Source organism: Heloderma suspectum, chromosome 6 (assembly GCF_057233095.1).
Source record: "Heloderma suspectum isolate Gila_16-S chromosome 6, 16-S_ref, whole genome shotgun sequence".
Classification (NCBI taxonomy): Eukaryota; Metazoa; Chordata; class Lepidosauria; order Squamata; family Helodermatidae; genus Heloderma; species Heloderma suspectum.
In genome coordinates, this window is record NC_139463.1 from 47,310,504 (window position 1) to 47,337,473 (window position 26,970).

The 26,970-nt window shown below is 46.6% G+C and overlaps 1 protein-coding gene across 1 annotated transcript in view; it reads left to right on the forward strand.

Annotated features, from left to right (window-relative positions):
* The window catches only part of ANTXR1 (ANTXR cell adhesion molecule 1), a 217,767-nt gene that overhangs the window by 25,054 nt on the left and 165,743 nt on the right, over positions 1-26,970 (forward strand). Inside the window, exons 4-7 of the mRNA XM_084804206.1 lie at positions 6,472-6,553; positions 6,748-6,781; positions 14,211-14,290; positions 24,784-24,852. Of these exons, the coding sequence (XP_084660332.1) occupies positions 6,472-6,553; positions 6,748-6,781; positions 14,211-14,290; positions 24,784-24,852 (265 nt within the window). The remainder of the gene's footprint in view (positions 1-6,471; positions 6,554-6,747; positions 6,782-14,210; positions 14,291-24,783; positions 24,853-26,970) is intronic.

Sequence of the window (26,970 nt, forward strand, 5' to 3'; positions counted from 1 at the left end):
TGTTGAGTGTTCCAGATTTGTTGGCATATTGAATGCAGCACTTTAACAGCATCATCTTTTAGGATTTTAAATAGCTCGGCTGGAATACTGTCATCTCCGCTAGCTTTGTTGTTACTAATGCTTCCTAAGGCCCACTTGACTTCACTCTCTAGGATGTCCGGCTCAAGTTCAGTGACCGCACTATCATGGCTATCAGGGACACTGAGATCTTTCCTGTATAGTTCTTCTGTGTATTCTTGCCACCTCTTCTTAATCTCATCTGCTTCTGTTAGGTCCCTGCCTTCTTTGTCCTTTATCATGCCCGTCTTTGCACAAAACGTTCCCTTGAGATCTCTGATTTTCTTGAAGAGATCTCTAGTCTTTCCCATTCTGTTGTTTTCCTCGATTTCTTTGCATTGTTCATTTAAGAAGGCCTTCTTGTCTCTCCTTGCTATTCTCTGGAACTCTGCATTCAGTTGGGTATATCTTCCCCTTTCTCCCTTGCTTTTCGCTTCCCTTCTTTCGTGAGCTACTTGTAAAGCCTCATCAGACAGCCACTTTGCTTTCTTGCATTTCTTTTTCTTTGGGATGGATTTCGTTGCTGCCTCCTGAACAATGTTACAGACCTCCGTCCATAGTTCCTCAGGCACTCTGTCTATCAGGTCTAATCCCTGAAATCTATTCCTCACCTCCACTGTATATTCATCAGGGATATGATTTAGGTCATACCTGAATGGTTTAGTGGTTTTCCCTACGGTCTTCAATTTAAGCCGAAATTTTGCAAGAAGCAGCTCATGATCTGAGCCACAGTCAGCTCCAGGTCTTGTTTTTACTGACTGAATGGAGCTTCTCCATCTTTGGCTGCAAAGGACATAATCAATCTGATTTCGATATTGACCATCTGGTGACGTCCATGTGTAGAGTCGCCTCTTGTGCTGTTGGAAAAGAGTGTTTGCTATGATCAGCATGTTCTCTTGGCAAAACTCTATTAGCTTTTGTCCTGCTTCATTTTGTACACCAAGGCCATGCCTGCCTGTTATCCCGGTGATTTCTTGACTTCCTACTTTAGCGTTCCAATCCCCTATGATGAAGAGGACATCTTTTTTTGGTGTTAGTTCTAGAAGGTGTTGTAGGTCTTCATAGAACCGATCAACCTCAGCTTCTTCGGCCTCAGTGGTTGGGGCATAGACTTGAATTACTGTGATGTTGAATGGTTTGCCTTGGATTCGTACTGAGATCATTCTATCATTTTTAAGATTGTACCCCAGTACTGCTTTTCCCACCCTTTTGTTGACTATGAGTGCTACTCCATTTCTTCTAAGGGATTCTTGCCCACAATAGTAGATATGATGGTCACCTGAATTAAATTCACCCATGCCTGTCCATTTTAGTTCGCTGATTCCCAAGATGTCGATGTTCAATCTTGCCATCTCATGTTTGACCACCTCCAGCTTACCTTGATTCATTGATCTGACATTCCAGGTTCCTAAACAATATTGTTCTTTACAGCATCGGATTTTCTTTTCACCACCAGACACATCCACAGCTGAGTGTCCTTTCGGGTTTGGCCCAGCCGCTTCACTCTTTCTGGCGCTACTTGGAAATACCCTCTGCTCTTCCCCAGTAGCATATTGGACACCTTCCGACCTGAGGGGCTCATCTTCCGGTGTCATCTCTTTTAGCCTTGTGATCCGTTCCATGGGGTTTTCTTGGCAAGAATACTGGAGTGGGTTGCCATTTCCTTCTCCAGTGGACCACATTTTGTCAGAACTCTCTGCCATGACCTGTCCGTCTTGGGTGGCCCTGCACGGCATAGCTTATGGCTTCACTGAGTTACGCAAGCCCCTTCGCCACAACAAGGCAGTGATCCATGAAGGGGAGGAAGAGATAAGCAAAGATAAAGAAAGGTGGAGAAAGGTGGCCAGCAGCTCTGCTTCTCTGTGTGTTTGCCTACAATACCTCTCCAGTTTTCTCTTCCTGTCTCCAGGACATTCCGAGGTATACTGCATCTGAACATGGAGGTTCCATTTAGCTGTCATAACTGGTAGCTGTTGATAGATCCATGAAACTGTCTAATCCCCTTTTAACGCCCTTGCCTTTTAACATAAGTCAAAAGTCTGTAGTGCTTACGTATGTGAACTCTGCACACTGTTTCTTCTAACATGCGCGCCACTCTTCTCTGTCCATGGCGTGGCATTGATTTCAGGCAGAGTAACAGGGCCGCGTCAGCCAACGTGCATCTGGGGCTGGGGGTGGCAGCATTTAAGGCTGGCGTCTAGGGTAGGCATGGTTGGGCGCACTTGCCGAGGGCCAGCGCCCCAGCTTGGACAAGAGCTCCCTGGAGCTGCCCCCCTCTTCGCCACCGCTTGTTCCCCTGCCTCTCGCTCTGGCCCAGACAAGGGTGGCAGTGGTGAGGAGCAGCAGCAGACGCCTCTCGCCGCCTGTCGCTCCCTGTCGCTCTGCCTGTCGAGGTAGCGAGGAGGAGGAGGAGGAGCAACAGGAGCTGGCGCAATGAGGAGGAGAAGGGAGGGGGCCCATGGAGGGTGTCTTCGCCAAGGGCCCTCACAAACCTGCAGCCAGCACTGTGTATTTTTAAAAGGCTATTACATGTTCTTAGCAGCAGCTGGGGTCGCTTCAAAGCAAAGTGAGAGCTCCTAGTACCTTCACCAACAGAACAACAATGCCTTTTAGTAATCAGTGCAAAGGCAGGCAGGATCTGCAGTGACACGTGACCCTTGGCATGCTGAAAACAGGGATGCTACGAGCACTCAAGAACAGGTTTATTTTCACCTGTGGATGTTAGATGGCATGGAACTTATGTACCAGAATGGCTAAGAGCCAGGAAGTCCCCGGTGCAGAAGGCACCCCTTGGATATTCATTCATCCATGAGCTGGCCCTAGACATGCCATGATCTCCTTGACTCAGCCCCCTCCTCCAGTAAAAACTGCTTAGAAATGATTCGCTACGGAGATACCAATACTTGTCTTCTCCACAGGTTTGTTGCAAGGACTACTGATGATGTATATGAAGTTCTCTGAGCAATGAAAATGCAATACATAAGTGCTGTTATTATGGCTCGCGTGAGCCAGCCTGCCGGCCCACTGAGATCATCAGGGAAGGGTCTTCTCTGCACCCTGCCACTTTGAGAAGTGTGGCGGGTGAATATGTGAGGGAGGGTCTTCATCCTAATGATGCCCAGATTTTCATATCCCTCCCCTGAGAGATCCATCTAGCCCCTTTCCTGATGGCATTTCAGTGCTGGGTAAGTCTTATTTTACTGAGCCGCTGGGTTTTGGATTTTGCTGTCTCATTTCTGCTTATTTCTGCGCTGGAAAGGCAGGGTATAAGTATTTTAAACAAAATACAATATAACTATGCTCCTAGCCATACTGATGTGTGTGTGTGTGTGTGTGTCCGTGTGTGTGTGTCCCTAACCCCTAAAATGTGTTCAGCTGCCCTGCCTTTGTCTTTAAGATAGTGGCATTAGTCACTGAATAATGAATAATTGCAAAATCTTTTGAAATATTTTAGGAATCTTCCATCCCTGGAAAGTTAAATAGCTTTGCACTAATTGTGAATTCAAGGAAATAGGAGCTTGTCAACAAATTTCTGCTGTCAGCTTGATTTTTGTGGAGGCCCACGCATGTGGTGGTGGTGGTGGTGGTGGTGGTTTGCATGGCAATCTAGTTCCCATGGAGATAGCGGCAGCATGAGTCCACTCAGAGATAGCCGGCCCACCAGAAAGGCGTTATCTGGTCTTTAAAGCCTTCTGAACTCCACTTGGCTCAGAGCAGACGGTTTTCACAGCTGAGTGAAAGCACAACAGAGTCCGCCCTGTTCCACCTGTTTTTAATCTGTCAGAGTGCCTGGGTTTTAAAAAGATTAAATTGGATATCCAGGACTTTTAAAAATCTTTCCCATGAACTCATTAATTTTGACATTGATTTGGATGGAAGAGGAGAGGGTGGCTACATCCAAATAAGCTGGAGCCTGGAGATCAAGCTGCACTCTTCTCCAGATCAGCTCTATGGTGTGTCCTTCGGTTCATATTATTTGCCATTGATCATGGAGAAGGAAGTGCCAGTGGTATATCTTGATGCTGAACGTCAGCCGGGAAGGGAGTAAACATTTAGGGAAGTGCATTTGCTTGAAAATATTATTGGAATTGGGGATCTCACTTTTCTATTTCTTGCCCTCCTCCTGCGCTCTTTTCAGCAATCCAGCAACATAAAACTTAAAGCAGACTTCTCCAATCTGGCATCCTCTAGATGTGTCAGACTACAACTCCCATCATCCCAGAAGTTATGGGAATTGTAGTCAAACACATCTGGAGGGCACCAGGTTGGGGAAAGCTGACTTTGACTTAAAGCATAAGATTTGTTTTGCTGGATCAAACTAAGAAGGCCCATGAAGCCTAGCATTCTGTTGCCGGCCAGATGATTCTGGAAGCTCCTAAGCAAGCCACTGAAACAATGTCCTCACCTGTTGTTTGTTTCTACCAACTGATATTCAGAGGTAGATTGCCCCTGTAGATGGTGGTTCTATGTAGCTGTCATAGCTAATAACCATTGATAGATCTGTTTGTCTAATTAGTCTAATTTTCACTTCAAACAGAACTTAGGAGGTAAAACTTTCCCCACTATAATTCATGCCAGAAAATGGTTTCATATTTATGAATGTATACATTCTATCTATCTTTCTACCCATCCAGCTGTTAGTGATGCTTGGAGATCTTGTTTGATCCACATTTCCACGTAAATTAAGCTGATTGGCACCCCCAGACTAATGTGCAAGTTGGAATACAGTTCTTCTTCTGATTTCACACTTCTCCAAATTTTGTAATGCAACGCATACCTCAAAAAAATACCAAAGACATATAAAATGCTTATTTTAATAAAAGGCAATAGATACATATGATCTGAAGAGAAACCAGAGTTCCTGTCGGTTCCTATTATATGCATGTAGTTTGAAAATTAAATTGAAATTCTGAAATAATAATTATACATATTTTGGGATAAAATTCATTTAAAAGGTGTATTTTGTGAGAAAAGTTCAAAAATATGTATTTAAATACACATTTTTGTGCAGATTCTTTGCGAAATCAGATTAATGCAGAAATGAAACAGACTCATGTGAAACTGGCCTGCATCAAAAATAGACTAATCCCTCTACCATATCTGTAACTTCTGTATTTTTCATCATAAAATCACTTCTTTAACCCCAAAGTTAATACCTATCACATAAAACATGATTTACCATGAAGAACTAGATAAAAATGAGTTTAAAAATGTTAAAGTCATGTCAGGTCTTGCTCATAAGGAAAGCTGTTACTACATTATCATCCAAATACACCCTTTGCATATATAATTGAGCTACCCATTTCAAATTACCCATTGTGAAGTGAATCGTGCCTGAGACTTTGCGCATTATGATGTCAAATCGTATCTTGAAATTATATAAATGTTTCATGGCCAGGTGGGAAGCTCTTCGGGGTGTGGAGGGTCCAGATGGCTTTTGGCCCTAGCCTGACTGATGTCCTCCTGATGCTGCCAGATGGAAGGGCTGATAACATATCTGTATCATCTATATCTTTGCTATATAAACTGTATTGATTTTCCAAAATATTTGTTACAGTAATATGACAGTATGAGGAAGCAAAAGAACATGGTTCACCTATTTGAATTCTGGGTAGCATGAAAACATGGAGTGACTGGTTGGAAATGACTGAATGGAACACTCCATATTTATCAAGGATAAAAGATTTTCAAGACTTAAATATATGGTCCCGAGCACAACATGCATAGCAAAGGTTGGCTAAATTTGGCCTCCAAAACTGTATTCCCAGGGCTAAAACAGATTAAGGGTGCAATCCTCTGCAAGTTTAGGCAGAAAAAAGGCCTACAACTCCCAGCATGCCCCAGCCAGGGCCTACAAAGGGCCTATAACCCCCAGCATGGCTGGATGGGCCATGTAGGCCTTTTTTCTGTCTAAACATGCATTGGATTGCACCCTAAAACTACTTTAAAGCTGTATCTAGCAGCAACATCTTCTTCCCCCATTTTTGCTCTAAACAGACCCCCTCCACACACCCACCCCCTGATTGCCTCTAGGGTCTAGACTGGGACCTTAGAGGAGGTTTGTAAGATCTGGATTGGGGGCCCTACACCTACCCAAGGGTAAAAAAAAAAGGGGGGGGGAGAAGTAGTTCCTAGATACGTATTTAAAGGTGCAATCCTCTGCAAATTTAGACAGAAATAAGGCCTACAACTCCCAGCATGCCCCAGCCAGCTAGGAGTTGTAGGCCTTTTTTCTGGATAAACTTGCAGAGGATTGCGCCGTAAGTAATGTCTGTTTTGGTGCCCAGTTTGGTTTGTGTGACATTTCATTTCAGGTCTAATATGGAAAATCAAGAGGTGAAATCTCTTCATACCAAACTTACTCATTGCAGGCTGGTTTTCCCTAACAGAAGTCCATCTGTTCTTCCATTGCAGGGAGCAGATTCGTCAAGGCTTAGAGGAGCTTCAGAAAGTCCTGCCAGGAGGAGACACTTACATGCATGAAGGATTTGAAAGGGTAAATAAGAACAAACCACACAACTGTGAGGTTTCCTCTTGAACTCGGCGTGGGTGGGCAGTTGGCGGATCATGCCTGAACAGCTCCTAATAGTGGCTTCAAAATAGAGCGGTTTCCAAGCATGGTGAGACATTTGGAGCAGCAGTTCCTAAATATCTCTGTATCACTAATAACTTTCTTTGGTTCCTTTTCAGGCAAGTGAGCAAATTTACCATGAAAATGTTCAAGGTAAGAATTAGTTCATGGATGAGCAAATGGTAGTTGCTTTTGTTTTCCTTTCATCGGTCAAAAGCTGCTCCCTGCCTCCACATCACAGACAACCTCTGGGGTGGTCTATTATTCACTAGGGCACAAAAGAAAGAAACTCCTCTGCGTATGGAGATCTGATGACATGCTTCTCAGGATCTAGGCCTTAGTCCACAGGTCTGTGCCTTGGCTTAGATGTGTTTATAGCACTCTTTTAGTATAAAAAAGAAAAGAAAAAGAAAACAATCATGCGAAGGACAAGTAATTAAAGCCCTCTTCACTAGTGAACAGAAACTGACACTGGGGCAATTCAAGCAGCAATTAGCAGGGTATTTATCATTACCCCCCTCTGCCCAAAGCTGGCATGAAAAGGAAGTAATAAAACAGCCTGAACCCAGGAGCCTGAACCCGGGAATAATAAACTTTTAATTGACGTTGCCAGGGACTTTTGCTGAGCATGACTTACTTGGAGGGCTCAGTGCCTGGGTCCATTGTCTATGGCTGTGTTTCCACCAGCGATTTACTCCAACCTGGCTGCGCGGTAAGGCCTCTGTGTTTCCATGACATCATGGCCATTCAGCACCAACCCTGCATTTTATCGTGGAAAAAACACTTCTTCTGAGACAGGTTATAGTCCAACTTTTCCAGCTTGCTTCAGCTGCATTACTGACCTGTTTCCACAACCGCACTGGGTTTGGTATCATAGTCCTGCCCATGGGGCATGTAGCCCATCCCTTGTGGATGTGTCGCTCACCTGCCTCAGTGACCCAACCCTTTCCCTCTGCCTGTTTTCTGGAAGTTTCATTGCCATTTTGGAGCAGGATGCCGAGGGACCAACTTTTGAATCATCGTTGAAAATAAGCACTAGAATACTAATACATATAAGCCTGCTATCGCAGGCAAGCAAGTACTCCCACTATAGCTTGAAAATGAGGTCTATCTCAGGTTGTCTTCCATCAATATGCATACCCTCTATGTCAGTATCTTCCTATCACTTTATCACTCAATCGTGAAATAGCACTAACACGCATTTGTGCTATCATGCGATAGTGCAATTGCATGATAGCGCATTTTCTGGAACAAGCCTCCTTGACCTTGAGGACAAGCATCTCTGGACTAATGCAATATTGTGCAATAGTGCTATCACGTGATAGCACAAATGCACGTTAGCGCTATTTCGCGATTGAGTGATAGCAAGATACTGACATGGAGGGTATGCATATTAGAGGGAAAGGAAAAAAAATGGGTGGAATCAGGCATACGTTTGGGAAGTCTACTCAGAAGTAACTCCCATTTTGGTCAGTGGGGCTTGTTCCCGAGATTGCCATTAAGGGAAGTAGAGCCTGGAGGGGAGAGCCTCTCTGATTGGTTGAGCAGCCCCTGACAGTCTGATGATGTTCACTTCCAATCCCCCCACCCCACCCGGAAGTATGTTTCTGTCAGCGACTTATAATGGTGCGGAGAAGTCGTAGCAGCGCACTACAGGAACAATGGGAAGGGTTGTAGTGCCTGTTAATGTGCAACTGCACCTTTGCTTTTTCACTCCTCTTTGTTAAAGTCCAATTGCGCTTTAAAACTCACTTTAAAGGGAGAAAAAAGGGGCTCAGAAGGCAGGGAGGAGACTGGCCAGAGCGGGAAACTGGAGCGGAGCAGAAGGGGAAGGGGGAGAGGGAGGGGAGACTCCGCAAGAGGAGGAGGCGGGAACATGGATGAGGTAATCAGACCCAACCCAGACGCCACCCAGCCATCAAGAAAATAATTCATGTAGAGCTCTGTGGGAACAGCACAGAGCCCCAGGCTACAGCAATGATGAGCCTGGACTTCAGGCACTGTGGAAACTGGAAAAAGAGCAGATGCGATTGGGGAAACATCGCAACAAAGCTGCAAGCCAAGTGAAGCCGATAGCCTGGAAACACGCCCTTAGATGTGTTACAGCGCTCTTTCGGTGTGAAAAAGAAGAGAATTATGAGAGGAATAAGTAATTAATCTCCCTCCAAGGGAACCTTCTCCAGTGGAAGGGGTGCAGGGGGCAGATGGGCCAGATTGGGTTTCAGTGTAGGCCGGCAGTTCCCCACTCCTGACCTAAACCATACCTAACAGTAGCCACAAACCAGCTTGTAAAAGCATGGCTTGGTTTGCTGGCATTAGCCGTGGTGAAACGTGGCTTTCCAACCGTTCTGCTTGCATGATGTGTGTAGGTCGTGGTGGTATGTCTCTATAGATGCCCTGGTAGAAATGAGCTTAGCTTGGCATCTTAAACCATGATTTCATTGCATAGACTTGGGGACTAAGTTGAGGAAGCAACAGGACCAGGAATGGTACCAGATTATCTCTGTAGGGAAACCATCACATGGGCAATAGCCCTTCTGTGGTCTTGGGTTCATCCTTTTGTCTCGATGTAGATGAGTCGCTTTAAAATGGACATTTACCCAAGTGAATCTCTGTATTTGTCAAACACATTTTCCTCAAAGGAGTTCAGGGTGGTGTACATGATGTAACCTTTATCCGTTTGTTTCCTGTGTTCCTTGCCAAAATCTGTAACCTTCCTACTAAATTACTCTTTCAATCTTTTTCATACAAGGCGCTGACCATGGGTTGTACCCAGTGCTAGTCTAACTTAAGTCCCATTCATTTCTGTGAGTCTACTCTAAGTTGGACTAACATTGGATACATCCCCATAAGCACAGGACAATAGTCTCTTTACCAGTTGTGATTAGCCTTACGAGGTGGAGGTGAATTCATAAAGACGGCTGTTGTCTTCACTTTATTTTGAATATATCAGTTCTGATTCTCCCGTTGCAGAATCAAGAGTACCTCTTGAAGCTGCTTTCTCCACCCCCACCCCCACCCCCCGCAAAAGCAACTGAACCCCAGCACAGCAGAGTTTCCCAGCTGAATATATTATTTTTCACCCTCTCCACAATTGCAAGCAATTAAATGCACAGCTGTTCTTGTCTGGGTGGAGGGGAAAATCCGGCTGAAAATTTAAGATATTTGAAAGAGGCTGATAATTACTGAGCTTTCATTTGCTTTTTGCTTCCCCCCCCTCAGACAGAAGTCTTGAGATTGAGAAAGGCAAAATGTCAAGTTCAGTATGTAAGACATGCCTTCAGAGGGCTTCCAGATTTACTGCTAAAAGCTGACAGCAGCAGTCCAATTTCACGTTAATTGGTTCTGCTTTGTGATGGTTTTGTGATTTTCAGCCGGCTACGGTGACAAGCCTGGACCATGCTAAGACAAAGATAACAATCTGGTTGTAGGAAGAATGTATTTTGGCAGTAAATCCGCTTTCTCTGCTGACGGCACACTGCAATCTGGTTGTTAAGATCCTTGGCTCTTCTCTTTTATTAGCAATTCTCTCGGAGTGGGGCCAGATCCCAAGAAGGTGCACGGTGCACGATAGGGCCAAACCAGAAGGAAAGTAAATGCGCGGGTCTACAGAAAGCAGCAGCAGCCACTCCCCTAGCTTCCCCCACCCTGTCCATAATTTATTTATTTAAAATATTTCTTGGCTGCCTTTCAGGGCAGAAGCCCTCCCAAGGCAGCTTACAACAATAAAATACATAAAAACAGTTAAAATATTAAAAGTGATAAAAACATAAAAACAATAAAAACAACAATAAAAACAATAATTAAAACCAACAATAAAACCAACAATGATATTAACAGCAGCAGTCATATCAATAGAAGGCCAAGGTAAAATAATATGTTTCCAAGGCCTTCTTAAAAGCCTGCAATGATGGAGAATGGTGAACCTCCAATGGCAGCTTGTTCCAAAGATGTGGGGCCACTACAGAGAAGGCCCTGTCACGTGTGATCACCCACCTGACTGCTCTCTCGGGTGGGCAAATGAGAAGGGCTTCCCTTTCTGATCTTAAAGTGCAGGCAGGCTGATATAGGTGAAGGCAGTCCTTCAAGTAACTTGGTCCCAAACCTTTTAAAGCTTTAAAGGTCAAAACCAGCTCTTTGAATTGGGCTTGGAAACACACCAGTAACCAGTGCAGCTGGTGCAGTATAGGTGTTAAGTGATCGAATTGCCTCGCCCCCACCAATACTTGGGCGGCTGCATTCTGCACAAGCTGGAGTTTCTGAACCGCCTTCAAAGGCAGCCCCGCGTATAGCGCATTACAGTAGTCCAGCCTGGACGTGACTAGTGTGTGGATAACTGAGGCAAGGTCCGTCCTCTCCAGATAGGGCTGCAGTTGGCGTTCCAGCCTAAGCTGGTAAAAAGCACTCCTGGACACCACAGCCTCCTAGGCTTCCCCAGTTAGCTCATAGTCCAGGAGGACTCCCAGACTGCACACTTGGTCTTTCAGGGGGAGTGCAACCCCACCTAAGACCAGTTGTAAACCTCCATCCGAAGTAGTTGGTTTCCCAATCCACAGTACCTCCATCTTATCTGGATTAAGTTTCAGCTTGTTCACCCTCATCCATCCCAAAACAGCCTCCAGACACTGGTTCAAGAGTTCCACAGCCTCCCTGGGATGTGCAGATGGAAACGAGAGGTAGAGCTGAGTATCATCCAGATACTGATGACATTTCAGCCCAAACCTCCTGATGACTTCCCCCAGCGGTTTCATGTAGATGTTAAAAAGCATGGGGGACAAGATAAAACCTTGCAGTGGAACCGAAGTCCCCCAGCACCACCTTCTGAGACCACTCCTCCAGAAAGGACCGGAACCACTTTAAAACTGTGCCTCCCAAGCTCAATCCAGATAACCGATCCAGAAGGATACCATGGTTGATGGTATTGAAAGCCTCTGAGAGGTCCAGAAGAATCAACAGGGTTGCACTCCCCCCATCCATTCCCCGGCGTAAGTAATCGACCGGGGCAACCAAGGCTGTTTCTGTCCCACAACCAGGCCTGAAACCTGATTAGAATGGATCTAAATAATCAGTTTCATCCAAAACGGCATAGAGTTGTGAGGCCACCACATGCTCCAGCACCTTGCCCCAGAATGGCAAATTTGACATAGGGCGGTAATTATCTGGAACCATCGGATCTAAATTTGGTTTCTTCAGCAAGGGCCTCATCACAGCTGTCCCTCAAGGAGGTGTTTACCACCTCAGAGGTCCGGATGTCCAGCCCAGCTCTGGCAGATTTCACAAGCCAGGATGGGCAAGGATCTAAAGGGCAAGTAGTAGGCCTCAGTCCTCCAATGTCTAGTACACAGTGGGTTAATGTCTGTCTTATGTGAATCCGCCTTTCTTTTCTTGGAATCCCCCTGGCCCACCGACAAGCTTTCCATGTAGAACGCAAGAGTGCGTGCCAGGGCTGCAGAACCTCAGGTCTGGGGGTCAGATCCGGCCCTGAATCTGCCCCTCTGGGCTCCCCAGAAGGCCATGCCCCCTTTCTCCTTTCCCCCAACTACCAATTGTTTGGTGGTTTCCCAGCATTTGTGCAATTTCCCCCCATTTTAAAAGGTCGAAATGCCTCCTAAGCCTTATTTACTGGCAGTAAGAGCTTCCCCGTAGTAACCTATGGCTGCGAGAGCTGGACCATAAGGAAGGCTGAGCGAAGGAAGATAGATGCTTTTGAACTGTGGGGCTGGAGGATAATTCTGAGAGTGCCTTGGACTGCAAGAAGATCAAACCAGTCCATACTCCAGGAAATAAAGCCAGACTGCTCACTTGAGGGAATGATATTAAAGGCAAAACTGAAGTACTTTGGCCGCATAATGAGAAGACAGGATATCCTGGAGAAGATGCTGATGCTAGGGAAAGTGGAAGGCAAAAGGAAGAGGGGCTGACCAAGGGCAAGATGGATGGATGACATTCTGGAGGTGACAGACTTGACCCGGGGGATGGCGATGGCCGACAGGAAGCTCTGGCATGGGCTGGTCCATGAAGTCACGAAGAGTCGGAAGCGACTGACCGAATCAACAACAACAACAACAACAACAACAAGAGCTTTAAGCTAAAAGAGGCTGGTATTTTTGGTATTTTGGTCCCATGCCCTTTGCCTTGGGTCCTGCCCGGCACTGGAATGCGCTCCCGAGAGCTTCTCCTAAATGGAATTTGGCTCTTGGGCTGAAAGAGAGTTCTGCACCCCTGGCGTATGCTCAGAATCTCTTCACAGCTAAATATAATTAATGTGTATTGTGTTCCTGGGCGTGAACTCCTGCTTAGGAATATAAGGAGAATCTTTCTGGACCAAACCAAGGTCCACCTGATCCAGGGCTCTTTGCATGAATACTAGCAATGAGCAGGTGCTAGGTGGTCCACTGGAAAGTAGCCAGTGGTCCACCAGTGGACTGTGAAGTACCTTCTGCCCCCCCCCGATAGAACTTGCCTTGAGTTGTGACCTCACAGCATTCCACGTGTTCCCACCCCTGCTGTTCATAACTGTATTATGATAGCAGGGACTGAAGAAATGCAGATCATAGCTCAGTGGTAGAGCTTTGCATGCATTAGGTCCCAGGCTCAGTTCCTGGCATCTGCAAGTAGGGCTGAGAAAGACATCTGTCTGAAACCCTTGAGAGCCACTGCCAGTCAGTGTTGGCAGTCCTGAGCTAGATGGACTGATTCAGTAGAAGGCAGCTTCCTGTGTTTCTATAAAAGGAACATTCACCTTTCGTTTTGGGTAAGGGGAGTAGCACAGAGGCAAAGCACTTGCCTTGTGGGCAGAAGTTCCCAAGTTAAGTCCCCAGCATCTCCAGGTAGGCCCGGGAAAGACCCCTGCCTGGTACCCTGGAAACCCATTGCTAGTCAGCCTAGACAATCCTGAGCTTGGGGGCCAACTGTCTGACTTGACTTCAGGCAGTATCATGTATTACATGCCGTGGATGGAGGAACTAGAGCCAGAGTTGCCATTTTGGGCGGCAGTTCACAGTTACCGCCATGTTTGGCTTGGTCCTTGGGCAGAGCCATATGGCAGTAATTCACGTGCTTTTTTATGTACACATACAATTTTTGTTTTGTTTAAGTTTGCACTTAAAATGTAAACTGTAGATGAGATAAACCGGTGTTTGGTAATATTAGTAAAATACTGTTGCATTCGTTGGAGAGTCAGTCAGCATTGGCCATGGCTCCTTGCTGAGTGTTTACTTGGTTGAAAACTTGGGTTTGTTGCTAGCTACATAATGTGTGGACATGGTTGTAAAGACACAGGGACCTGTTGTGCCAAAAAATCTTCCATTATGGCCTGCACAGCACAAATACGCTGTAAAACATGTTTGACTAGATAAGACGCTAGCATAAATGCATGTGCAAACTGTGGGCTGCAATGTCTCTGCCTCCTCCACCATTGTGGAGAAAGAAACAGCCCGGCTGCCTTCAGGCCTTGAGAAGCTTGATTGTCTGTGTCCAGCTCTAGTTTTCTGCGTTTAAACCATTTGATGTTTTGTTCCATTTCCCCACTTCCCACCCCCCTTGACTGACCATATTACTGGAATGGCTTTCCTCTCTTCAGGTTATAGGACCGCAAGTGTCATCATTGCACTGACAGATGGAGAACTTCACGAGGATCTTTTCTTCTATGCAGAACGAGAGGTAAGAGGCTTAGGACGAGAAATGATGCAACCTCACATACCTGGCCTTACTACATCTCAATGGAATGAAGAGAAAAAGTCCCAGGATGTTGCAAAAAATAGAATAAAAATTATTCCTTGAACTAGCTCAATGTGTTTTGGCCTCTATAATATATATGGACTTCCATCTCTAAAAATGCCTGCAGAGATCTCTGAAAAAGATGTTTCCAAGATGAATCCTGCAACTTTGCCTCTTCATTCCACTGGCTTATTTTGGATGTTCTCCTGTTTTTCTGACCCATACTATAGCTCAGCCAAGTAACCTGTTTTGATTGGCCAGATATAGCTCTGGAATATGTAAGCCTTCTTCTGGGGACACACAGAAAGCTTTTCCCCCTCTCCTCACTAATGTCAGCTTCCCTGTGCAAATCTAGCCTTAGAGGACAGAGCCCCTAGGTCAGAGGCTATGGTATCTAGGCAGATGTGATTCTTGGCATCTCTCCCTAGAAATTAAGCTCTTTGCCTGACAATAGCATGTGTTGGCTGTTCAACTCTATGGTTAGGTAGTGGTGGCTGGCATTTTATAGATCATGGATGCAGAACTAGTTTTGGGTGGGGCCCCTGAGGACCCCACCCAGCCCTCCATGGCCCATATGATGTCAGGTGAGCCTGACAACACCCACCTGATGTCATTTACTCCCAAGCATGGGTAGGGAAGCCCTGTGTGCAGCCAAGCCAAGCCAGCCTAGTCCCTGTCACTCCTCCAATGGAAGGAGGCAGGGCAGGCAAAGGAGAAGGGGCTGAGTCCCCTTCACTTCTCAGACAGAGGAGCGAAGGGGACTCAGTTGGTTTGCCCATGCCACCTCCTTCCCACATAGCAGGAAGGAGGTAGGGTGGGCCAAACAGAAGGGGAGTCGCCCACATGTGGGGAGAGCACCCACCTTCCCTGGTGTGGGTGAGTCCCAATGCCTGCTGCCTCTCATCCCCCCACCCCCCGCTGCTATCTCCAATCTGAGATTGAAGAGAACAGTGGGGGCTCAGCTGCTGGTACACATCAGCAGGGGAAACCCCAAGGTTATCTCCAATCTCAGATAGGTGATAGCAATGGGGGGATTCTTCTAGGGGGTGGAGCTTGGAGCCTAAGCCCCTCCCCCTAGAGAAACCCCTTGAGGCTGCATGGGCTGGATTGGGGTGCCCCAAGGGCTGGAGTTTCTGCACCCTGTTATAGATGTCACAGAGAGGAAGGCCAGGATCTCTTCTCGATCATGCCAGAGTGCAGGACATGGAATAATGGGCTCCAGTTACAGGAAGCCAGATTCCGGCTGAACATCAAGAGAAACTTCCTGACTGTTAGAGCAATATGACAATGGAACCAATTACCCAGGGAGGCGGTGGGCTCTCCCACACTGGAGGCCTTCAAGACGAGGCTGGACAGCCATCTGTCAAGGATGCTTTGACTTGGATTCCTGCACTGAGCAGGGGGTTGGACTCCATGGTCTTGTAGGCCCCTTCCAACCCTACTATTCTATGATTCTATGAAGGGCTGAGACTGTGAGCTGCTTCTCCCATTACACTCCCCTTTCAGACACCTGTATGCTAAAATACTCCTGCCATGACGCCAGTATTTCCACACGCTGTGTTGTTGTGTATAGCTTCAGATCACGTGGGCCACATTCACACAGAGCAATTCCAAATAATTCTGGATTCCAGACAATCCTGACGTTACTTATTTAATGTATTTTATTAAGTTTCCATATCGCCTGGCAGCTGAAGCTCCCTGGGCGGTTCACAAGACAGGGCTTCCTGTGAATGGGTGTCATGCTGGTGCAGTAGCTCTTTGGCGTCCTCCTTGCTGATGCGACGGCCAAAGTAACCAGAAACTGAAAGCTTAGCACGTTGTCCAAACTGTGGATTCTGGCTTTTCACTCAAAACAAGCCAGGATTTGTGAACCAAGAAGAAACTCTGGTTTGCGACTCTGGCTTGATGCAGTGCCCTCATTGGCTGCCCCCTCCCAAAGGCGGGCCTGGCCAGCCGGCTACCACAGCACTTCCTTTTGCCAGCAGGGCTGGCCGGGCCAGGAGGAGGATGCGGCGAGAGCAGCAGCAGCAGCAGCAGCAGTCCAGACCTGGCGGCAGCTGCGGCAGGGGCAGGGATGGGCTCTCCCATGCCCACCCCGATGCCGGGCCTGCCCAAAGCCCACCCAGGGCCACAGCTCAGCTGGGATTTGGGATTGCAAATGTCTCCCGTCCAGATGCACATGCAAGACCTGATCCCTAAGACTAGACCAGGCTGGCTCCCACAGACCGCCCTTGAGGATCAGGCTGGCTTCCCGGTGCCTGGTCTTAAAGCATAACTCCTGTAAAGCCTCAGTTATTATTAAAAACTCAAGATAAGGGGCTGTCTTTATCTCTGTCTTTCCCAAAATACTTCTCCGAGTATTTTGGGGGGTAAAGTATATTCCTTTTCCTTGCAGATAAAGCCAACATTTTATCTCTCTCCAGGTTCTTCAGACAAGCAAAGGACTTTCTTTCTTTCTTTCTTTCTTTCTTTCTTTCTTTCTTTCTTTCTTTCTTTCTTTCTTTTATCTTGTTTCGCCTCAGGGGAGAGAGAAAGAGAGAACTGTGAGATTGTGTGAGACTGATGGTATATCTTTGCACCCATAAATATCATGTTTTGTCTGTCTGAGTCTGTCTGTCTGGTGATCAAAAGTGGCATGTTCTTTTAGCAAGCCTGACAGCAGGGCTCTCAATTCTTCCTGGAGACTCAGACAAACAAGGGGACCTTGTCCAGACAAGCTGGAAGCCACAGACTGACAGTACAGGGGTTCATCTTACAGAGAGGTGCAATTGCTGGAGTGTGACTGCAGACTAGTCTTGTGCACCTAAAATTCCCTACTCCCTATTTGGGGAAAGAAAAAGAAAATCTAAGCAGATGCATAAGCAATGAGAAACTCTGGCAGGGCCACAGAGCTCTTATGAAGAGCTCTGTCCTACAACCCTTAAAGGAGCAGAAACGAGCTGTTACCCCCAAAGAGAGATCCCTTGACCTGGAATAACAGAAATTTGATGCCATCTTGTCATGTGTTTCTCTTCTACTGATGAGAGCAAGCAAGTGTAAAGTGTGAGAGTATAATTTCAACTGAAACATGGGGTATATAAAAAAAAAATACATAAATAAAATCGAGGACTGAGATGCAATAGGGCCGCCTTATACCAAAACAGTCTTCCCCTGCCCCCGCTGTGCAAAAGCAGACCCCTATTTTGGCAATTTTTTAGGGCAGCCTTCCCCAACCTGGTGCCCTGCATATGTGTTGGACTATAAGTTCCATAAGCCCCCAGCCAGCTGGGAGTGGTAGTCCAACACCTTTGGAGGGCACCAGGTTGATTGGGGAAGGCTGGTTTTATGGGTTAAAAAAACGAGCAAAAATGTCTGCCTCCTTTAATGTTGCAACTGTCCCTTGACAGGCAATCTGCAGAGCTATGCTCAGAGTGACTCTGCACCTCTCTTGGCGAGAAATTGGCCAAGGGGTTCATCACATGGAGCTTTTATCCTGTGACTGAGATGGCTCCTTCAGGGAAGTTTGAGGTCTCCTTACAGGACGCCGTGACCCTGCCTTGACCTGCCTGCACTGAATGCCCTTTGTTCCGTTTTTAAATAGATCGCAGATAATGAGCTTTCAAATTACCCTGCTGTGTTCCGCTTCAGTTTCCTCTGTGTAAAGAGTCGAAGCAGCAAGAAGATGAGCAAGATCCATGAAAGAGAATGGGAGACTCAGATACGAGAGGGGGAAGGAAGCGTGTGTAAAGAGAGTTGTTGTGATCCTGCATTTAAAATGGAAGCAGAAAGCCCCGTTTTAAATGCAGGATTTCAGGCTGGTGTAGAGAGGTCCCAAGGAGAGGGGGAGGTTTGCATTGCACATTGCTTCCTCTAAAGCCACAATTGTTGAAATCGCTGTAAAAGGAGTAGTCCGCACTACGCGGTCCAGTACGGTCCCTCCCTGCTCTGGGCATGTGCTTTTCCAAGAGAAAGGGAGGAATCCAAATGTTGAGGGGAAGATCTATTTCCCTCCCTTCCTCTCAAGGGAATGCTACTCTTCCTGACAAAACTTTGCATGCTCCACAGTGGAGGCTGGTGGCTCCGAAGTCAGTGGGGCAGTCAATCCGCTCCGGGTTTCAGTCAGAACCAGTCCGAACTCTACAGGAGCTACCCAAGGTGCAAAAAATGAACTCTGTGAAAGCCCTAATGATGTCACTTCACAGGTTTTGATACTGAACCTTTTGGGGGAGATGAGCCAGAGAGACAGTGGGCTCCTTCTTCATACCCAGCTTTTATCCTGAGATTGAGATGGCTCCTTCACCGAAGTTTGCAGGCTCTTTCCATGACATCGTGTCCCTCCAGGGCCTCTCCTGCACTGAATGCCCTTTGTTCCGTTTCTAAATAGATAGCAGATAATGAGCTAGCAAATTACCCTGTTGTGTTCCACTTCAGTTCCCTCCATTGAAAGAGTTAAAGCAGCAAGAAGAGGAGCGAGACCAGTGAAAGATAATGGAAGATGGAGAAGGAGGGGGGAAGGGGAGGGGGAAAGGCAGCATGAGTAAAGGGAGTCAGTTGTGATCCTGCATTTAAAACGGAAGCAGAAAGCCCCGTTTTAAATGCAGGATTTTAGGCTGGTGTAGAGATGCCCAGTGAGTCAGTGGGAGAATCTACATGTGCCAGTAATGTTGAGTTGCAGGACTGACCCCAAAGTCCCATAAATACGAGCAGGGAGTTAGGGAGATCGAGCCTGTGTGGCTGGTGCAGAATGGCCACCCTGGGGAGACCTTTACATTATTAAAGGAGGCGAGACTTGGGAGCCAGTGTTGGGAGGAACGGAGCAGGTGGGTGGTGGTGTCCTACAAAGGCTTCCGCTGAGAAACTGCTTTCCTCCAGCGCACTCCTGGCAATGGGCATGGCTTCCACAGGGCCTAATTAAATTGTGGAATCCAGCGCCACGTGATGTGTTCACCGCCACGAACTTGGATGCCTTTTAAAAAGGGCATATAGCCACCATGACAAATAACCATTGACAGCTATTGGCCATCATAGCTACTTGGAACCTCCAAATGGGACCGCTAGGGCATGGGTGGACAATATGCGGCTTCCACTGCCACCGTGCTGGCAGAAAAGGAACTGGCAATTTTAGCACTACATAGCACTAAAAAAGTCAACTTTAGCTTGAGAACAAGCTAAATTTGACCCTTTTAGTGCACTGTAGTGGCTTGCTGCCAAATCTTGGTGGCAAACTGCCAGTGTTCTTTCTGGTGCCCTGGGGAGTGTGACCCACAGGGTCTGGGATCCAGGGAGGTAAAAATGGCCCCCAGGCCTCCTGAACATGCCGACCCCTGCTCTAGGGGCAGCATACCATTGCTCTCTTAGCACCAAAGGCCTATGAAGAAAAACAGATTGTGACTGACCTCATGCCTGGCTTGTGATTTTCTCAGAGACAACTGTCTGACTGCTGTTGGATACTGAATCCTGGAGCAGAAGAACTTTGGTTTGATCCAGCAGAACAGGCCTTAAATTTGCCTAAGGTGGTATTTATTGGTTGCAGACCCCAGCAGGGCAAATCCAGATGGTCTGAGGGCCAACTGAGCTATAGAAGCCTCCAGTTATCACCAGGTGGATGCTCAGCTATTGTGGAGTCCTGAGAGGAAAGGACACATCACATGCTGTGAGAAGCTTATAACTTTAGCCCCTCTGGACATGAGTGGCCCTGTCTGCAACCTACACATCTTTGTTTGAATCTCAGAGCATGTGAGATTTTATTAAAAGTATGAGCGGGTGGCAACACTCCCCCCGCCCCAGCATGAACCTCTATAGCTCTCTCCATGTTACTGTCATTCCAGAGAACCTTTGCTCATCAGCTCTCATAAGACATTCAAAGAAATGTGTATAGTAGGCCAGGGTTGGAGCCAGCCACCGCAATCTCCCTCCCTCCCATGCTCATTTATTTGACATGAGTAGAACGTATGTGTGGTGGAGTTTTCACATTGATGGAATGCCTTTTGTAATCCCTCATTTGGTTGCACAGTTCTACTAGGTCATATTTTCAGTCAGACTAGGGATCCATGGCCTCTATTCCCTGGGGAGAGAAAGAATCCTTCCTGGCCAGCCAATTCTCATTTTTCAGTGCTAGACCAGGCACTGGATGTGATCGAGCACAAAGCCCACCCTCTTTTTCAGTGGGTGGAGTTGAGAGTGAAGGCCAGAGGTTGTCATATTTGGGAGATGTGACTCCTCCCTACATTAATGTTGTAAAAGGAGATGTCCCCCACTCCCTTCGTGACACCCCTGCCATTTTTTAAAGGAAGCAGAAGCCTTAGGGAGAAAGAGCCAATTTTTCATACTTTTAAAAGGAAGTTTAGTTGACAAAGTATTTAGCAGGCAAAAGGGCCAGTGATGGCGAGCCATCATTTCTCAAAATACATTCCAGTCCATGGTGACAGGATGTATCACTGGTAATATCTTGTGCATACTTTATTGGCTCTTACTAAGAACGTAATACTTTAATAAAGCCGATTATATATCGGCCTGAGAGTGAGCATGATGCCGTATCAGAGAGCTGATGAAATCCAAGTTGGATCGTTGTGACCAGAAGTTGGATTGAATCATTAACTGTGATGGAAATGTAGGAATTGTGATGAGATTTTATCTTTCCAGTGAAAGCGGAACTTTGAGCCTGAAGTACTTAAATGGAAAGGCTGCTTTTTGGAATAAAAACTAAGTTAGTCCAGCAAAAGATAATAAAAATTCAAAGTAGGAATGATAATAAAATATGAGGATGAGGAAATAAAACTGCATTTGCAACAAAGGAAGATAACAACATGTCCACTGCCTAGATCTGAAAAATCTTTGTCTTCTCTGTCAATTATGCTCTTGTTATTTTATTCTGCTCCTAGGGTTGTGAGGTGGGTGGGTTGGTGTTTAAATTGGTTCTTTCATTTTTTAATTATTGTACTGTAAGCAACTTTGGGGGCCTTTTTAGGACTGAAAAGTGGCATGAATAAATTCCGAGAGTATAATGTTTAACAGGAAAAATCCACTTATCATTGGTGTCCTAGTAAATGTTGAAGTGCAGGAACTCATCATAGCTCAGCCCCCAAGGAGAGCCTCCAGATGCAGACAGCTGTGTGGATCCATATCAACAAGGCAGTTCTAGCAGTTTTCATCTGCAAGTCTTTTGTAAAGTTAATTTATTTATTATTATTAAATTTATTAATCGCCCATCTGGCTGGTCACCCAGCCACTCTGGGCGATGTAAAACACACCATAAAACAATTTAAAACAATAAAATTCTACCATTTTTTTTTTTTAAATACCCTAACCCACCCCAAATGCCTGCCTGAACAACCACGTTTTTAATGCACGACGGAAGCTCATTAAAGAGGGGGCATGACGGAGTTCCCTAGGGAGGGAGTTCCACAGAGTGGGGGCCACCACAGAAAAGGCCCTCTCCCTCGTCTCCACCAGTCTAGCTGTCCTGGCTGATGGGACAGAGAGAAGGCCATCCGAGGCTGATCTTGTTAAGCGGCCTGTCTGGTGTTGCTGGAGGCGCTCCTTAAGATAGGCTGGGCCGGAACCATATAGGGTTTTAAAGGTCAAAACCAACACCTTGAATTTGGCCCGGAAAACAACTGGTAACCAGTGCAACTCCTTCAGCACTGGAGTGATGTGATCTCGCCAGCGGCTGCCTTTAATCAAGCGAGCCGCCGCGTGCTGTACCAGCTGCAGCTTCCGAACCGTCTTCAAGGGTAACCCCACGTAGAGCGCATTACAGTAGTCTAAACGAGAGGAGACCAGGGCATGTACTACCGATGGGAGCAGATGTTCGGGAAGGAAGGGGCGCAGCCGCCGTATCAGATGGAGTTGATACAGCACTGTCCGGCTCACAGCTGACACTTGAGCCTCCATGGACAGCTGGGAGTCCAAAATGACCCCCAGGCTGCGGACCTGGTCTTTCAAGGGTAGCCGTAGCCCATTCGACACCAGGTCAACATCCCCCAGCCTCCTCTTGTCTCCCACCAAAAGTACCTCGGTCTTGTCAGGGTTCAGCTTCAGCTTATTCCTCCCCATCCAGCCACTCACCGTCTCCAGACATTTGGTCAGGGATTCTACGGCCAACCTTGGTGAAGATTTGAATGAGAGGTAGAGCTGCGTGTCATCCGCATATTGATGACACTGCACCCCAAACCTCCTGATGATAGCCCCCAGCGGCTTCACATAGATGTTAAATAGCATCGGGGAGAGGATGGAACCCTGTGGCACCCCACAAGTAAGTGGCCACAGGTCCGAAACCTCCTCTCCCAGTGCTACCCTCTGGTACCTGCCGGAGAGGAAGGACCGGAACCACCGCAATACAGTGTCTCCAATGCCCAACCCCTCCAGGCGGTCCAGGAGGATACCATGGTCAACGGTATCAAAAGCCGCTGAGAGGTCGAGGAGAACAAGGAAGGAGCATTCACCCCTATCCAGAGCCCTCCTCATATCATCCACCAAGGCGACCAAGGCTGTTTCTGTCCCATGCCCAGGCCTGAAGCCCGACTGAAATGGGTCTAGATAATCAGTTTCTTCTAAGTCTTAACTCAAGACCAAGCTACCCCGAAATATTTTGCATTACAACAGGGAACACTATATGGATGCTGGGAAATTCATCCCCCCCCCCCCCCAGCTACTGTGAGTGTTGCACCTAAACTCAGAGAGAACAAGGAATTCTGACTGGGGCTGGCAGATGAAGTCAGCGTCCATGCTAATCAAAAAGAGCTGGTGCTGAGTTCCTCTGTGCCTGGCTCCGCTACGCTAGATACTGTTGTAAAGCAGAGGTGGTGAACTTCTCTGCCGACAGGGCCTGGAGCTGCATCTTGCTCTGGACTAGCTCCAGGTTCGAGCTAGTCCAGTGTACTAGGACAGGCCCTGCATTCAAGCAGGTTTGCTGAATGGCAGTGTGTGGCCCACCGGGCAGTGATGGCAGTGGGCAGTTCACAGCAACTCTGACAAGTGTGCTGGCCGGACTGATGTGGCTGGATTTGCTCTGCAGTGCTGCTATTTTCATCCCCCCGTCCCCCAGTTGCAGGCTGCTGTATGGATGTCCAACCATGTTTGCCTGGCACTCCAGTTAGTGCTGGGCCAAAAAATAAATAACAGATAAAAATATGTCCGTGTGGTGTAGCGGTTAGAGAGCTGGACTGGGATTTGGGAGATCAGGGTTCTAGTCCCTACTTGGCCACGAAGCTCACTGGGTGTCTTTGGGCCAGTCACTGACTCTCAGCCTAACCTACCTCACAGGGTTGATGTGAGGATAAAATGCAGAGGAGGAGGACCATGTGAACTATCTTGATTCCTTGCAAAAAAGGCAGAATAATATGCTTTTTAAAAAAGGCATCAGAGGCGATGGGTCTCTGGGTTTGTGAGGATGCCATGTGCTAGCACTGGGCCTGATCCTGCCACACAGATTCATTCCTGGTCAGGCTCCATGATCCAGTTGATACCATTCAGCAGTAAGGGTTTCTCAGGGGCAGAACTGGTGCCTTGGAGGCTGGAGATGGTTTAGCAAGGAATCGGGCAGGGGGTCCGTCTGTAGGCAGCTCATCCTACACCTGAGCAATGAGCTATTCAGACTGAGCAGCCAGACTAGAGACCTTTATAAGGCCAGTTGGGATTTCATTGGCTCCTTGTGTCACCTGATTCCCGCTGGGCTGAAAACTGCAGTTCTGCCTCCTGTCCATCTGCCATTTGGGAGATGCAGCAGCGCTGAAGTGGCACCTGGGACAGCTATCAGGCCTTCCTGTGCTTGCAAGCTACCCATTCTGAGATTCCCACTTCCTTTAAAAACAGGGTGCTTCCACATGAGGTGTTTATCATGCAGTCTTTCTGCTTCATTCACAGAATTTTATGGAGGTCCTCCTGTAGCTCCTTCTGTCTTTTTTCTTAACAGAAAAAAATACACTAAGGAGGAAAAGATGGCATTGCTGCACAATGCCTTTCGTTGGTACGAGCCCTCTTTTTGGAAACACCCATAGTTATGGAGCACTTTGCACTTAGCAACGAGCAAGTGTTAGAAGAAGCAACATGCAAAGGGGGAATGTAACCCTAATATAGCTTTCCCCAATCGGGTGCCCTCCAGATGTTTTGGACTACAACTCCCAGCATTTCTGACCATTGGCCATGCTGGCTGAGGCTGATGGGAGCTGAAGTCCAAAAATCGGGAGGGCACCAGTTTGGCTGCTGTAATAGGATGGATGTTTCCATTTCCTACAACTTTAAAAATTTGTCTTTCCCTTACTGGTGAACCTAAAAGCAAACTTGTTAGGAGGGGCCAGTAGATGAAATTTCTTGGCAGGTCCGGGGGGCGGGGGAGGCAGTCAGCCATCTCTGTTTTAAAGGAAACAGCCACAAAATCAGGCCACAAAAAATACATGCAGAGGATTACAGCTTTAATCTGCTTGGGTCGTGATCCATTCTTTATTCTCTTGTTCAAGGCTAACCGATCGCGAGAGCTGGGAGCAACTGTATACTGTGTTGGCGTGAAAGATTTCAATGAAACTCAGGTACCTGAGCCTTAATTTCTATGGTTACATTTTTGGCAAACATCTTTTTATGTACATTGGTATGCTAACCAGACAGCCCTGCATGGCATGTCTTAATGTTCACATCAAATTGCCTAGGGAAAAGCTGTTTGTCATCGCCCAGTTCAACGGAAGTACCATTCTGGCAATGGCATAAATGTGACATAAATGATCTTGCCAAGAAAAGGCAGGTGCTGCTGTTACATGTTCACAGTCAAGTATAATTTACTATAGCTCTGTAGAAAGCCATTTGCAATATTTTAACCGGATCCTTGATTAGAATGAATAGTTTTTATCAGTTATCTCAGACCTTTTGGATGTACAGCTATTCAATAAAAAAGAGCTGACATTCTTAAAATTAGTATTCACTGAGATGGAGCTTTTATAGTATTTGTGTGTAAACCACTTAGAGGTTTTATTATATTAAGTAGAATAATTTATTATATTAAGTGAAATAAGATGAGAGGTCATCGTCTGGATCAATAACTGGTTAAAGAAGAGAAAGCAGAAAGTAGGAATAAATGGTAAATTCTCCCAGTGGAGGGATGTAAATAGTGGGGTCCCACAGGGATCTGTATTAGGACCAGTGCTAATTCAACTTGTTCATAAATGATCTGGAATTAGGAGTGAGCAGTGAAGTGGCCAAGTTTGCAGATTACACCAAATTATTTAGTGCGGTTAAAACAAAAAAGGATTCTGAGGAGCTCCAAAAGGATCTCTCCAAACTGGGAGAATGGGCATCTAAATGGCAAATGTGGTTCAGTGTAAGCAAGTGTAAAGTGATGCACGTTAGGGCAAAAAATCCCAACTTCAAGTATAGCCTGATGGGATCTGAGCTAGTGGTGACCAACCAGGAAAGAGATCTTGGGGCTGTGGTGGACACCTCAGTGAAGATGACAACCCAGTGTGTGGCTGCTGTAAAAAAGGCAAAGTCCATGTTAGGCATAATTAGAAAAGGAATTGAGAATAAAACTGCCAATATCATACTGCCCCTATACAAATCTATGGTGTGACCACACTTGGAATACTGTGTCCAGTTCTGGCCACCGCACCTACAAAAAGATATTGTAGAGCTGGAAAAGGTGCAGAACTAAAATGATCAAGGGGCTGGAGCATCTCTCCTATGAGGGAAGGTTACAACAGCTGGGATGGTTTAGCTTAGAAAAAGGAGGGTAAGGGGAGACATGATAGAGGTCTACAAAATGATGCATGGTGAGGAGAATGTGGATAAGGAGACCTTTTTCTCCCTCTCTGAAAATACTAGAACCCAGGGTCATCCCATGAAGTTGATTGGTGGGAGATTCCAGACAGATAAAAGGAAGTTCTTCTTCACACAGTGTATAGAATTCTGTGGACAATTTGCTACCACTAGACATAGTGATGGCCACCAGTTTGGATGGTTACTGGAGGAGAAGGCTATCATCAATGGCTACTAGTCCTGATGCCAACTTGCATCCTCCAGTACCAGAGGCAGTATGACTATGTACACCAGTTGCTGAGGAACATGGGTGGGAGGGTGCTGTTGCACTCGTGTCCTGCTTGTGGGTTTCCTGTGGGAAATAATAATAAATAGATGGGCTAGGTAGCTCCATCAATGGTTTATCATACAGCTTGGCATATTGTAGATTTAGGGCACAATCCTATGAATGTTTAGACAGAAACAGTTGTACAACTCCCAGCATGCCCCAGCCAGTCACTTACCTGGGCATAAGCCTGATTGAATTCAGTAGGGCTTCTGTTTTGAGTAGACGTGTTTAAGATTGTGCTGTTAGTGTGGTTCCATGCCATTTGTGTATAATGTGAAAGAAGAACCTTGCTCTGTCTTCCATGTTGGGGATTGACTTTAATCATTAGCAAAGTTTTTCTTCTTCGTGCTACAAGTAGCTACTGTTTCACAATACTTGGTAAGCTACTCCAGAGTTTTTGTTTTTATGAATGAGAAATGATGAAGCAGCAAAGAGCAGCTGGGTTGGGTCATCCATTGGTCAGATGTGTCATTTCTCCCAGGATTATAAGAGCAAGTGACAGCAAGATGTTGAGAGAAGTGGCTTCAGGGTGGGGAGGGACAACTCCCAGAGGGGAGGCAAAAGCAGGAGGGAA